This window comes from Zingiber officinale, chromosome 2B (genome assembly GCF_018446385.1).
Source record: "Zingiber officinale cultivar Zhangliang chromosome 2B, Zo_v1.1, whole genome shotgun sequence".
Classification (NCBI taxonomy): Eukaryota; Viridiplantae; Streptophyta; class Magnoliopsida; order Zingiberales; family Zingiberaceae; genus Zingiber; species Zingiber officinale.
Window position 1 is genome coordinate 137,366,361 of NC_055989.1, and position 16,034 is coordinate 137,382,394.

At 35.1% G+C, this 16,034-nt stretch overlaps 1 protein-coding gene across 1 annotated transcript; it reads left to right on the forward strand.

The window, feature by feature from the left end:
* Nucleotides 1-439: 439 nt before the first annotated feature.
* Nucleotides 440-4,982, forward strand: LOC122047415 (RING-H2 finger protein ATL58-like). Its single transcript, XM_042608699.1, has 3 exons — nt 440-902; nt 1,001-1,086; nt 4,360-4,982. Exons 1-3 carry the CDS (start codon nt 693-695, stop codon nt 4,742-4,744), a joined length of 681 nt encoding a protein of 226 aa, XP_042464633.1. The 5' UTR covers nt 440-692; the 3' UTR covers nt 4,745-4,982.
* The last annotated feature ends 11,052 nt before the right edge of the window (nt 4,983-16,034 follow it).

Consider the following 16,034-nt stretch of genomic DNA (forward strand, 5'->3'; position numbering starts at 1 on the left):
GTCGATCAAAATATCCGTATGATTAGATCGATCATTTTCAGAATTATTTGATTTGAAGAGCTGAATACTTAGATTATTTAAAAAAAAAAATTAAAAAAAATACTATATATGAAACACTTTTATATAAAATTATTTTCTTATCATCAACTTTATTAAAATTACTCGAATTTGATCGAAACTATTTCAACTTGGATGAAATCATTTTTAAAGCTGTTGTAGCACCAATAGTCTCTTATTTAGATTTTGATCAGCGTAAAATTTTTAATTGAGTAATTTTAATAAACTTCGTATAGCTTTTAATATAATAATATTTTATATATAATAATTTTAATTAAATTGAGTTAGTGTAAATTACGAAGATAATCAACGGCCCATCAATCCTAAATTTATTGACAATAACAATTTTATATAAATCAATTTGCCAGCCCGGGCTATAGCTGGGTGAATCTTGTCAAGGTGGACTGACCTGGCCACTCCAAAGAAAAAAAAATTGCTTTTTCGTCTTCTGTCTGAATCTCTTCTATTTTTCGTCTGTCCCGTCCGATCCATGAACCACTCAATTCTATTCTCGTCAGATTTTTGACTTGAATGAATCTTCGCCATCTTCGCAGGCAGGGCATCCTCCCCCAAAGGCCAAAGATCGCTCCCCAACCTGTCCATGAATTGCTACCAAGGTTAGGGTTTTGTTGGTGATGTCTTGTGGCTCCTCAGACCCACCTACATACTGCTCAGCTGCTTCTCCTGAGCTGAAGCTCTACCAGGCCTTCATCTTCTCTGTTCCGGTCTTCTTCACCTTTGTCCTCCTGCTTTTGTTCTATCTGTCCTACTTGCAGCGCCGCCGGGCGCATTGGCAATCCCTCAGATTGAGGGCCGCCCAGCTCAGTCGAGGAGAAACATCGAGAGTATGTTATTATCTTTTAACATCGGCGTGGGTTCTGCCGAACCCTCCTGTTCTAGTTGCTTTCATTCTTTAAATTTGTCACTTTATGTGTGCATCCAGCGGCCGGGGTCGGGCATAAAGAAGGAGCTGAGAGAGATGCTTCCGGTAGTTGTGTTCAAAGAGAGCTTCTTGATCAGAGAGACACAGTGAGTGGTTATCATGGCTAATTCAACGAATTTTGCGATTCCCTATTATATTGATGCGATGAGTTTTACAACCTTTGGGCATATCATAGATTGTTGAAAATGATGTGCACATACTATTCCCTAAACTTATGATAAATACTTGACTATCTTCCTTGCGTGGAATAGGATCTTCTGAATCCACCAGCAAAGCAACACAATTGTGGCTTGCCAATTCAGTGTTTTGTTGAGTAGGAAAGCAATGTGAGGTCTTGGCAGGCAGATTTCTCCACCATTAATCAGAAGAGAAGTTATGATATATTGCTCTGATATCAATATTGAAATAAAAAATGAAATAGATTTTGTGAATTTCTCTATCAGCTGATTCTGCAGCTTCTATTGTTGTCCTAAGAAGATATCACCAATATGGAAAATCTTCTTGGATTCAGAATCTCAGTATCTTCTCTTGTTGACATCATAGGAAGAAGATGAAGTTAATGGGAAGGAGAATGTTTTTTCATTTGGATGCCTAATAGGTATATCACACAAACCTGAAATAACTACCATGTACTTATTGTGAGGATTGGTAATGTATCCATGTTTATCCATCATGGACAAATCTGACCTGATCCATTTATTTCTTCAAAGGAAACCTCTCTTCTTTCTTGTCGCACTGTTTTTCCTTTTTCTGATTAAGCCACAGGGAGGAGAGGGGATGCAAAGCACTTCTATATCTCTGCAATTATCCCTGCCATAAAAAATCCTATGCACAATTTCTTTGTTCTTTCATCTTCCTTCAACAATTATTCAAAAGAATTAACTTTTTGTTTCATCTTTCTTAACTGATTACCTAATCTAGTTCTAAGTTTATTTTCACGATGACTCACCATTTCAATTTTGGAAAATAACTATTTTTTGTTCTTGAACATGGAGTGTGCAATTGTGGGTTAAGATGCATGTTAGTGTTCAGATCAGCGTCAATCCAGTTGTATGTTTTTGCAGAATTCTACCCTTAGAGAAGACTGCTCTTTTGCCTGTTTGGCAAGTAATTTGCCAATATTTTCTTCTAAGTTCTCCAGGATGTCCAATATAGTCTGTAATTCTGTATGGATCTAAGATTGTCTTCTGTATTTGAGTGTTTTGATTCCAAGGTCCTTACACCAAATATCTACTTCTCTCACAATGATGGTGTTATTTTTTTCTCATCGTCGAGGAGAAAGTTGCTACAAGTAATGTTGATTATAAAAATAAAATTGCACAATAAACTAGAGCTTCGTGATTTCTTTAATAATAAGGTTTGGTGCAGTTTTACTAGAAATGTTCATTAAATGCTACTAGCCAATAGAAAAAGACAAAAGTGATTTCAAAAGGTAGTGAGTGTACTAAAATTATGTTGACATGTCTTGTTAAAGTTGTCATGCATCCAGATCTTGATGTATTGGGTGTAGATTTATACTCAGTGGACTGCAAAATTATTCTCCTTGTAAGTTATAGAATTGTTTTTTCTCCTTTCATCATTTGTTTTTTCTCTCTTAAGTTATAGAATTGTTGTTACATGGATTGCGAACACTATTTTGGCAAGGGATCCCAACAATTATATATAATTGGTCTACAAATGATGTTAGTTCCTGACTATTCTTGGGAATTTAATTTGGTAGGGATTGATATTTTTTTTGGATAAGAAGAGCCAATTGATTGATTTAGAGAGAGATTTGCTAGCACGCTTGAGAAGAAGGGGGGAAGAGAAGTATGGCAAATAAGATAGAAAAGTAGAGAAATGATGTTAAATCTTGACCGTAGACTATCTAGGGTGGACTTGTTTACTAGTGATGAGACAATCCAGATTTTTGGATTGGCGTGAAGTTGAGCATCAATGGACACGGTGTCTCAATCAACAAGGAAGCAAAAATGTGATTTCGCTCACCCCAAGTGGCCAAGTATCTTCGGTCCCACAACGAGATACAGGCAGGTAAATTAGGTACACAGCAGGCCTCCAAGGAGGGTATTATGCGGCTGTCATCCTCGTTATTCGAACCCGTGCCCAAGGAAGCAATTCTACCTTATGGGAACCACGCCTTGGGGCAATGTCTCAATCAACAAGCTCATAGGGTGGCATGCTGTAGTCAGGGATATCTTGAGGGAGGAGAGAGATAACATCAAAATAGAAAATTGTGTTAATAATTGAATGATATAACAATGAGGTACAACTTCTCTTATAATCTTTACATGTCATTGCTTGCCCCCGGGGCTACGGTGCAGCGGTAGGATACCAAGTTGTCACCCAAATACTCACGGTTTGATCCCAACGACCTTGCATTTGTAGGGATTTTTCCTCTAAATGGGACGTGCAACCACAGGATGTTGGGCTTCTAAGTTGTTTGCCGTGAGCGCTTCTCGATTTATCCTAACGGCCGGTGGAAAATTTTTGTGGGGACGAGCCGATCGTCCTAGATTCGGTGTTACCCGGTTCATCATTTTTTTTACATGTTATTGCTGAGATAAAATAGAAAGAAAATAGGCTAGGTGTACTGAAAATAGTTAAAGTAGCAATAACAAAATTGTTATCTTAAAAATTTGTATCTTGGATCAAATACTATAGAAGTTGTAATTTAGGCCCAATTCTGACTAATCACTGGACCAACTTATTTTAAATGATTATTTTATTTGCATCACTTGTGTGTTAAATGATGCTCCCACACAACAAGAGTTAAACACATTCCTCCTATCAAGGGTTGCTGCAGGTTCAGCGTCTAAATATAGACTAGTCACCTTTTCCCTTCTCTATCATTGTGTTCATTAAAGAAACATAAAGATTATGTTACTCTCATGCCGAGATCATATATCGTCAAGTTAGTTGACAAAAGTCAATGGGAGTGAAGCATTCATTAAAGGAGATTTTGGTGGAAACAAACTTAAAGTGTTTGGAGAAGATAATAAGGGTTGTTATATTGAGTAACTTGAGTTTGTGCACTTGTTAACTCAGTAATTGTCATAAATTTTGAATAATGTAAATACTATAATAAACCACGGCCAATGTGATTGCTTCATACCTAAAAATATACGGTACATTACATAACTGATGGTGCATACCAGTTCAAGCCAGAAATGAACCATCTAATCTCTACTAAGTGGGAAGATGCGGGTTGCGTAAAGGGTATTCCGATATTTTCTCTTTCCTAAAGATTTCATTTAAATTAGAACAAATTAATCTGATGAACTATTCAGCTTTTCAATAGGATATTACTTAACTTATGCCGCATGCTTTAAGAAATGTTAGTTGTTTTTTTATTTGCCTAGATGCTCTGTGTGCTTGGGGGAGTATCAGTCGGATGATCGCCTTCAGAGAATACCTCATTGTGGCCACACTTTTCATGTCGACTGCATTGATCATTGGCTTGCATCCAACACAACGTGTCCTCTCTGTCGAGTTTCGCTTCTTCCTACAACCAAATTCACATCTAGCATTTCAGATCACACGGCCATAGCGATGGAACATGGGGTCTTGGACCCCCAACCATTGGAGAGGCCGACTAATTCAAGACTTGTCAGCTCCGAAAATGAAGCATTTGATGCACAAAATGGTGTCGATGGATTTGCAGGTTCCAGGAGAGAGGTTGAAGTACATACAAATGTTCAGCAAGGGTCAGTGGCAATTGTAATTGAGGCCAGTGGAAGTGTTTGAGAAAAGTGCTAGCGCCTAATCTTCCACGAATGTTATTTAAAATAATGTGGCATCTCAGGATGTATCAATAATTTCAATTATCATGCGAATGCTTTCTGCAAGTAGTTGAGTCTGATAAGAGTTTGATCGAATGAGGTTGGAGTTATGCCACTTGCAGTAAACATGTACTTTAAAATACCAAATGTTGTAAACATTTAACTGTTCAATGACTGATAATGCAGTAGCTATTGTTTTCGTAGCCATGTTTTCCAGAGGTTTTGTTGTCATGTATTTGTTGAAACATAAATGACACAGGTGCTACATGAACATGTGGTTTTTTAGATTTCTATGTAAATGTATTAATACCATCTCTTAAGTTTTATCTCATCACCTCTCAAGGAAACACTGAGGCCAACTTATGAAGCTCAACCGGTGTCCTTCGGGTAAAGAATAGATCAAAGGAATAAAATAGACAAACACAATTGGCGAAGGCAACTTTCTTTTTATCTCGACGACTCTGGAGTAGAATCCTTGAATCACTAATGTTGTGGGAAGTAATATTTTGTTTTTCTTTGGATATTTATGAAATAATTATTTTATAGTTTACCATAAGATAAATTTAAGATATGTAATATTTTGTTTAGAGTTGTTTTCTTTCATGATCTTTCTTAACTAATTTTCAATAAAATAATTTTAACAAGCCAAATGTAAAATAGAAAGGTGGAGCAACATGGATATGAGAAATGAGTCGAGTAGGAAAACTATGTCCACTGGTTTGAATGGGACAAGTAGGTTCAGTAGGTTTACAAGTGAGACTAACAAGCCAAGACAAATCAAATAGTTAAAGAAAGAGAGGCTAATAGGTGAGCAAGATGAATAGGTTGAGGGGTTTAGGCAGGATGAATACACTTGGCTTGAACAAGATGTATTGGGGGTTGAACACAGAATAAATTAGGTAAGATAGTGATGTAGCAAAAATTATTGAATCATTTGATTCGAAGACTAACATCGAAAATAATCTTTTAAAGACATGATGATCATATCAGGAAATAGACATTCAAAACACACAGTTTAAAAAAAAAGAATATAGAAAATATTAGACATGATGATCATATCAGGAATTAGACATTCAAAACACACCGTTTAAAAAAAAAAGAATGATAGAAAATATTATTGATGTTCAAAAACGGTCCTAAAATCAGCTAAACAAATGGTTTTATTATTCTCAAAATTCTAACTTTATAAAAGATGCAAATAACTTGAACTATAAACCCTAAAAGATAATAAAAGGATTAAAATTCTTCCGAATTTTTGAAAAGACTTTAAACGATATTTTTTAAACTTAAGGCTGAGCCATTATAAGTAAACTTAGTAACAAATATAGATCTTTAAATGAGTTTTGATTTGATATATTATGGATCTATACTTCGACCCGTGTTAAGAGTTATGACTCTCAAAACTTATCCACCCACGATCGTCAATTAAAATGGTTCCAAAACTATAGACTCTATGTTGTTTCGCATGAGCTAATTGAACTAGATAAATTAAGTGAGATGATGGACTATGTGAAATATAATGAATTAGGCGTACTAAATAAGCTTGGGTACTTTTTTATTGCATATATTGTATAATTACCAAGACTAATGCTTGGACTTTCCTATAATCCCAATAGTACTATCTACATTTCATTTCATTTTTTATGAATAACAATTCTATTTTATTTGATCAAAATTCCATTTGATTTGATGTAGTGAAGACAATGTGCATGGCCTGAATATAATAAAGAATCTGATAGCATCATGGTCTTAACTTTATGGAAATCAAGCTGGATGTTATGCTCTAAAACTTTAATGTAATTTAAATAAATATTAATAAGAGTTAAATAGAATTTAGTAGATTGAAGACAAATATTTTTATGAAGCATGTAGTTTAAAAGTTGATTTAGTGGTTTTAAATTAATTTTTGAGATACTTTTGAGGATCCAGGAATAAAAGTTTAGGTGGACTTGAACTTAATATAACAATTTATATGTATAAAAAAAATCATTACTCTACATGTTCAAAAAAATAATTACAAGGATAAAATGAAAAAAAAAAGAACAAAAGTCTTATCCTCCTTTCCAATGGTCTTGACTAGTTATGAGGAAGAAAAGGAAAAATAAGAGTTGCTCTTATTGAAGAAGAAAGAGTAGAGTTATTGTTGGTCGGCTGGAAAACAATAAAAGAAGGGAAGAAGGAAGGTTGTTGCTCTTGAGAAGAGGAAGAAGAAGCGAGAGCTGCCATGGGAGAAGGAGAAGAGAAAAATAACTAAGCTATTGTTGAGAAGGAAGGTTCGACTTAATCACTTAAAGATCAAATAAAGCTTGAACTAGGATAAGCTCAAATTTAAATCAAATGTTTTATGTATAAACTAGTGCAACCCAAGTTGAATCAATTTAGTTAACTAAGTTTAATTGAATTAAGCCTTAGGTATGATTAATATCTCTTATTTCCTCATCTCTCTCATCCTTAATCACATAAAGCTCGCCCCTCTCATTTGACAACGTAACAAGGCAAAAACCTAAGTTACTATAGAGTTCTTCCACCTTTTTGTTGTACAATTCATTTTTATGTTTTGATAAAGGATAAAGTCATATTATGTATTTGATTATTTGTGTCAAGTGTGTAGGTATATGACATTTGATGGTGAGTATTGCAGGTGAAATATAGGAAATTAATCTCGATAAATTAAGGTTGATTAGATGCTTAACAAGTCAAAATCTTAACAGTGCAAAATTGATTAAATGGTTGAAAAAAAGAGGAAGACCTCAAGGTAACATGGGTTTTGGAGAATGGTATTCTCTAAACTTGGTGGATTTCCTTTTGCGAAAAGATGAGTTTGAGTGCACATGTAACTTAGGCCAATCAAGGGTTAAATTAAACTCTGACTAAAGCATTAGAAGTGGCTTAGTTAGTGCTTTAAATGAACTTAGGCAAATGGAAAAGGAACAAAAGCTTCCTTTTCCCCTTTGCTCATGTGCTAGTCAACTAGTGAGTCGACAAATATTGTGTCAATCAATTGATGGTACCATGAGTTGATTGAAGAAATGATTGTTTGTGCTAGGATCCATGAAGCAGGTAGAGCAAGAGGGTGAATACATACTCGCTTTGATCAGTCATGTTTGTTCATCTCTTTAAGAGTTAGTGAGCAATGGAAAAAAAATACAAAACCAAGTCAAAACATAAATACAACAATAACCAATATAAGGTGGTTAGTTTTCCCTTGGACCCCTACTCCATAGCTATGATCCTTATTCCTTAAGGTGGATCACTCCATAAATGTACTTTCCACCTGTGTATCTGCATTTACCTCCCTCCATATCCATGGGACCGGCTCTAGGGGCCGCTGATGTGACGATTCCACATTTTTCTTAAGGTGGATCACTAACCCTCTATATTTTCACCTGCTCAAATGCTTCTCAGAGGCAGCAAATTCTCTTACAACACATATTGCTCAAATATAAAAGGGAGTACAAAATTACAAGCAATAATGAAAAAAATACAAGAAACGGAGATTGCAACAATGAGATCTTTATTTTTCTTGCTTTCTCTTGCTTTGAATTGCTCAAAGAAGTTCAAGCATGAAACAACACTTGCCCAAAGATAATCTATGAACCTTTGCCAAAAAATCCCCAAACTTCCTCCTGATATATATATATATATATATATATATATATATATACAGAAATGATATGCTGCGGACAAAGCCCGAGCGGACCGCTGCGGACATGCCTTCCTGATCGGTCACCAGACCGATCAGGGAACCGATCATTTTCTGATCGGTCACTAGACCGATCAGGAGGTTCCCTGATCGGTCCAGAGACCGATCAGGAGGTTCCCTGATCGGTCTGGTGACCGATCAGGAAGGCAAGTCCGCAGCGGTTCGCACGGCTTTGTCCGCAGCATATCATTTCTGTATATATATATATATATATATATATATATATATATATATATATATATAAAGTAGATCCACTATCTTAACGACCCCTAGTGCCGGCCAGAGCTGTACCTGTGTACGACGGGGCCTGAAGCGTATACTAAAAAAGTGACTCTTCTGTTACGATAAATAATAATAAAGTTCAATTTATAAATAACATATATATTAAATATATAAATAAATTAAAAATAAATATATTACATCAAAAAAAATAATAAATATTTAAAATACTTATATAAACACTATTCGTATAGCTGTTTTAGAGATAAAAACAATTATCAAATCTGCATAATTCAATTGTCGAACTCTTTCTTTCTCAATAGATAACATTGGTAGCCCATTTAGTGTATCCTATAATACTGATACCAATGCGGTAACCACAGGCAGTAGCAAGAAGACAAGTAGTAACCACCATGCAATTAGGTCGCAGTTTGCACAAGCGACTGAGGTAGCGTGTGACAGCCCCGTGCTATGCAATTAAGTCACGCGAACAAAGGCCAACTGCTAACCCGCGTCAAGTGAGATAGCCACTGTGAGAATCGACGCGATTAGGTCACACAAATTAACGATCCTTGTTGCATGATTAGGTTACAATTAGTGTCATGTGTTGCAAGACGAAGAAGATGGTCGAAGAAGAAGATTATGATTACCTTTTGTTCTGTGGATCCATGCCTTAGTAGAAAGAACGCCGAAGAAGAAATCACGTGCAAAGAAGAGCAACACCGAAGAATAAATTATGTGCAAATAAGAGTCATACGTCAGTGTGTGCCTCGGAACCGTGAGAATAGGTTTAACGACCATTTATGGTCCATATCTCTCATTTTTTTAATAAAAAAATGGGCCCTTCATTGGGCTGGGCCCTGAGGCGATCGCCTCTCTGGCCTCATGGAAGTTACGGCCCTGGTGCCGACCCTATGAATATGAAAGGAGATAAATGCAGGTACATAGGTGTTAGGCACATGGTGAGGTAAATCTCAAATCGTCAATCCCTGAGAATTGACCCCTGACCATTACGTCAGAGATATCATGCGTCCATCGTCTAAGCTACGCTTTGGGGGCAATGTTGGATTCCACAAGTAGTCGACTATTGTGCATAATCATTCGATTAGATCACTATAGTAGTTGGGAATTCTACTATTTACAACAACTTTTTTGTTTAGTGACTCATTTATGGCTTCCACATACAACATCAGTTGACTTTTTAACAATACCAGTTGACTACCTAGTTGGCTGGTACTCAAATACAAACATTTTATTCATTGGCATTTTAGGTTGAGTGAATTATCAGTCGACTACTATCAATTGACTACAAAATATGGTTCAAACCACTCTCGTTGAATTCGTGTCATACCAGGATATCCTATGTATTCTGGACTTTCTAGCCTAGTAAATCTCGCCCTTATTTTATCAAGACTTCATCCTTATTTAATATTCAATTGACCTCAACCTACTAAGAGTTTCCATATCCAAAGACTTCTTACCTCTTGAACTTCTTTCATTTTCTAATATCTAGTCAACCTTGACGTTACAAGACTTCTTCTTTCCCATCGTAGGCTAACCTTGTCATTTAGGACTTCTAATGCCAATGACCAATTCTTTGAGACTTCTAATGCCTAGAGTCCAATTCTCGATTACTTCATTTGGTGCTTAATTAGTGTCAACAAACCTTGACTCATTAGGTCTTCCAATCCTTAGAGTTCACTTCTCTAGGACTTTAACCTTATTTGGCATCCAATCAATCATGACCTACGAAGACTTCATCACTCGCCAAGCATAGAGTCTACAATGACCTTCATAAACTGCCACTTAACTAGAGTTCACTCTCTTTTGGAACTTTATCACTTACCAAATATCTAGTGGACCATGACATGTTTGGATTTTCACTACCTAGAGTCCACTCCTCTTGGACTTCATAACTAACAGAGATCCAATTCTTTTATAGCCTACCTAGACTTCTTCTTGGATCACTGGATGTCGATGTGATAGAGAGGGGTGAATACTACTCTTTGCATGTAGTGTTAGTTTTCTAGAGACAATAAAGGAGATTGTTTAGTGAGCTTCAACTTCCTTGGGTTAACAATCCCCTAATTGTAAATCAAGTAACCCTTTTGTGTCTCTTCTTTTTAAACAGTTTCTTATTTCTTTTATGCAAGTGTTTAGTTTAATAAAGTTGTAAAGTTTGAGAAAGGTTCATTTTTTTTTGTAGGCATTTACCCTCCTCTAGCCGACCGCCAAGGGACCTACAAATTGGTATAACAGCACAACAGCTTTAGGAGGACTAACAGCCAAACAAAGCATAAGAGATGGTCGGACCGAGCATCAACCCATCGAAGTTCAAGGGAGAATTCGCGAGCTGGAAGAAAAAGATAGAGGTATTCTTTAAGACATATTTCGATTTACTATTAATCATGAAATTTTGTTTTGTAGCACCAGAGGGTAAAGACTAAAGAAGAATACCAATGGACAAAGAAAGAGCAAACCTACTTCGTGGCAAATGACAAAGCAGAGTTTCATCTGCTTAGCATCTTACCACCTTAAGAAGTCATCCGGATCGGAGGCTATGAGTTAGCAAAGGAGCTTTGAGAGAAATTCTTAGAACTACACGAAGGGACCTCAGGAATCAGATCGGCAACATTAAATTAGAGAAAGGTGAAACCGTTGCACACCTTCACTCAAGAATAAAGGAACTCATCATCGGACTCATGAATCTCAGAAAAAAGATAACCAATCGAGATTCGCTAAGGTACACGTTTAACATATTTCCTAGGACTACTGAATGGACATCATTAGTAGATGCTTATTATATCTCAAAGGATCTAGAAGTAAGTACTTTAGAAGAGTTATTTTCAACTTTTGAAGTTCATAAAACAAGATGTTCAGATCTGAAGAAGGAGCCTAAGCACAACATTACCTTAAAGGCAAAAATGGACGAACCAAATTCTGGATCTTCTCTCTCGATGATGAAACGATATTCATAGTAAGAAAATTTAAAAAATTATTTAAAACTAATAAATTTAATCAAGTGCAGGGTAATAGAAGGAAAAGAAAGATAAGATGCTACCACTACAATGAAGAAGGGTACGTGAAAGATAACTGCCCTAAATTGAAAAGCAAGGACAAGAACAAGGATAAGGAGAAGAACAAGATGCCAGCTCAGACCAAGTATAATCTAAAGGCGACGTGGGATGAAACGTCATCCGAGTCAAAAATCAAAGCCATCGCTAGACTTGCATTAGTGGCAAGCCACCAAGAAGATGAAGACAAAGTAAGCTCATTCTCAATGAGCATCGATGAAGGGGGAGCAGCATCAGAAGAAAGCAGCACTTCAGGGGAGTTTTAGACCACAAGATCGACAAGGTAAGTTAGGTACGGTCCCTACCTCCTAATAAATTATTTCTCATTATAAAAATGTTATCAAAAATTTCTTACAAATTAGAAATAGAAAATAAAAAATTATTAAAAGGAAATAATGAGTTAAAAGGAACTCTAGCAACGACTTGTCGATTAGAGGATTTTGATAAACTAAAATTAGAAAATAAAAATTTAAAGGAACAAATACAAAATTTGAAAATTTTTGCATGTTCCACTTAAATTTCTTCAAAATTTAGAAATAATTTAGGACTTAAGTGGCATCTTAGATATCACATAGACTAAATTAAAAAAAAATCACAGAATTATATCCCTAAGAAATTTTTAATTAACCTAGTAGGTAGGAACTTATATTGGATTCTAAAACATGCTTAGATTAAATTATTATGTTTTAAAGTTAGACCTAGGGTTTTCAGAAAGAAAATTAAATGTTTAATTTTTTTAAAAGGCTTTGTCTAGAAGTGGTTATTGTTTCAATAACCAAGAAGACTTAGTACCTGTCACAGCTTAGAAGCCAATTACTGAAATGAATATTTAATTGACTAACTGTTAAGCATGTAATTAAAAATGATCTAATGCTTTCAAACAAATTGTTTGTTAAAATTTCTGTCAGAAATTATTATCCCGAGACTAACGATGATGAAATAAACGAGTTGGCTTTGATACGTTACTCACAACAACCTGATTTTCGTCGAGGTCTAATCAAAGGATCCTTACGCGCTCAAAGACGTAAAACAGTTATTTGGAACACATTCCAAGCATATGTAAATTCTCCGCTTTTTTTTTGATCGAGTAGAAAACATATTTTTTTTTTCTCTTTTAAACAAGATCAATCAAAATATTAAGTCTATTTTTAGGAATTTTGCGAAGAAAAAACCAAAAATGGAATTAAAAATTGACGATTTTGAGAAAGAAAAGATGAAGAAAACTCTGAAGGCTCTCGATGAAAACGAAAAGAAGAGAGAAGAAGAAAATGAACGAATGGCAATAGCAGAAATTTGGGATAGCATTATATTTGCTCAAGCAATAAGAAGTTTGATACTCCTGATCCACGCTTTTCTTAGAAAAAACATTATATTGCCTTCATTGATAATAGCTAAAAATGTTGGACGTATGTTATTATTCCAATACCCCGAGTGGTATGAGGATTTTAAGGACTGGAAGAGTGAAATGCATGTTAAATGTACGTATAATGGTATTTAATTTTTTAGCTGTACAAAAATTTTAAAATGTTTTCTATTAAATTTTTTTTTGCAGAGCTATTTTCAAACTTTATTTTTCTGTGAAAAATTATCATCTTTCTAGAAAAGATTTTTTTTTGAAAAAATTTATGTCTACTCAACCCTTAGTAAAAATTTTAATTTTTTTTTTTCAAATTTCGTTATAAGATTTCATATTTTTTAAAAAAATTTAATTTTCTAGAAAATAGTGTTTCCCTTAGACTTTGTTTTAGATTTATTTTTTAAAGGATTTATAAGTACCCCATTTTTTATGCGATCAAAAAGGGAGAAGTGAAGATTAAGTCTAGGGGAAGGGTATCAACCAAGTTAGTACCCCCAAGGTAGTTTGAATGTGATCAACCAAGTCAGGTTAGGTCATGTTGGTATTTAGCCTCTATGTCTAAGTGTGCAGAAACTTAGGAGCATAAAAAGTTGAACGAAAGATGTAGCTAGCGAGAAGGACGACACGGGAGAAAACCGACAGGCTCGGTGCGTGAGGGACGAGGTGTTGCGGAAGAGTACGCTGGCATACGAGAAGGAGGCACGCGGTGTTTCCGAGGGACGAGAAGCCAGAGCGAAAGACTGCTCGAAGGCTGAAAAATAGGTTCAGGTGAGCCCTATTTCGGATGGCCAAAATCACTGAAGCAAGTGGAACTGGAGTGAAAGACCCGAACCAATGCGAGCGGAATCGCAGTGGAAAACCTGGGCCGAAAGTAAACAGGAAGTTAACTTTCTCGGTTCGGGCGCCCGGGCTAGGAACTTCATCTAAACACGACGTGGTGCGTTCTGTTGCGACAGGGATAAAAGTTTATCCCCTTTCAAGCGCCTAGAACCCTTCCAGGTATAATTAAGTTTATCCCCCTCCAGGTTTACAATACTTGTAAACGATTTCTTTTTAGTTTTGTTCTATAATTAAGTACTTCAACTGAGGCTTCTTTGCTTGAATAAAATTGTTTAGTGAATTTCAACTTTTTTGGATTAACAGTCTCCTGATTACAAACCAAGTAACCTTTTTGTGCCTCTTCTTTTTAAATAATTTCTTATTTATTTTTATGCAAGTGTTTAGTTTAATAAAGTTGTATAGTTCGAGAAAGGTTCAGTTTTTTATTGTACAGTCCACGATTCAAAATTTTATTCCATGTCAGGCGAAACGGGCAAAACTTACTGTTCTGCCTGCACACCGAAATCAACACCAGGCCAGCGACGATTTCATCACGTCATCGAGTGCACCAGGAAGAATCGCACGCACACAACAACATGGGTAGCATCGTGGGTCGACTAAAGCGTCACAGGCCCCAGAGGCGTCACGACGCAACGTTTCTAGCGTTGTTGAAAGCGTCGTTGGACACCTCTGGTGTCGCCGGATGCCTCCAGCACAATCAGAGGCAACCGTGGGGTCGCGAGTGCATTGCAGTTGCTGTCGTGGGAACTAGCACGTCACGGTTGCGGGTGGGCGTGTCGTGGGGCGGTGCGTTTCTATGTAATTCCCAATTCTCACTTAACTGTGATATTTTAAAGAGGTTTCCATAAACTCTAATTAAATTATCCTAATAAAATATAAAAAATATATTTAAAATTTCTAAAAAATTAATAAATTTTATTAAATAATATTCTGAAATTTTTTACTATTTTAAATTTTATTTAAAAATTCTAAAAATATATAAAAATTCTAATAAATCAAATTTATATTCTTATATATTTTTTAATTATTTTGTATTATTTTTACTATTTTAATGTTTAATTGATATTCTAATTTTTTTTACTATTTTAAATATATATTATTTAAATTATTAAATAAATAAATAAATAGTTAATTTATATGATTATTATATATAAAATAGTATTTTGTATTAATTTATATAATTATAATTATTTAATCTGGACATTGGAGAACTATAAAGGTTATCTAAGCCAAATATTACAAGAACTCTTCGATTTGATTAATGTAACTTCTTTTAGTATTAGTAATGTAACATATTATGATATTATGATGTATCAATTTTAATTTGAGTTATTGATAGATCAAATTTTTTTAAAGAAAACTATATTTAATTATTTTTTCTAATAATATTAAGTTGTTTAATAATGGAGAACTTATATAAAATCAATATATAACTTATTTTTAAATTATACACAATAAATTTATTTATCTAATAATTACTATATATAAATAAAAAATATTGAAACTGTATCAGTACGACACGATATGATACTGAAATTGTATCGTTCCGATCTGGGACTGAAACCTAGACACGGGTCGAGATTTTAAACTTTAGTGCAGGCTATTCACCCCCTCTAGCCGACACGGGCCAAGGGACCTACGTACATATCCTTCTCAAAACTTTGAATTGAAATTAGACAAGCACTTAATCAAATTAGAATGAAATAAAAAGAGAGTACAAGACAACTAAGTTTGCTTGGTTTGTAATCAGAAGATTGCTACTCTAAAACAAAGAAATCTCACTACTATATCCTTCTATGAGCAAATCCTTGGAGGTGGAGAAGTCTCGTATAAGCATTGAAGAACAATAATGAAAGTACAGAGTATGGAAATAAAAGTACAGTAAGTGTTGTGTTAAAACTAAGTGAACTAGGACTCTATTTATAGTGCTCTAGTCAAGTTTATCTGTTGCTGACGCGGGGGGCTCTAGTCGCCTGGATGGTGATCTGGACACCTCTAGTAATGCAAACTCTATCTCCACGCAATGGCTGGAAGATATAATTTTTTCATGTTCGGGCGCTTG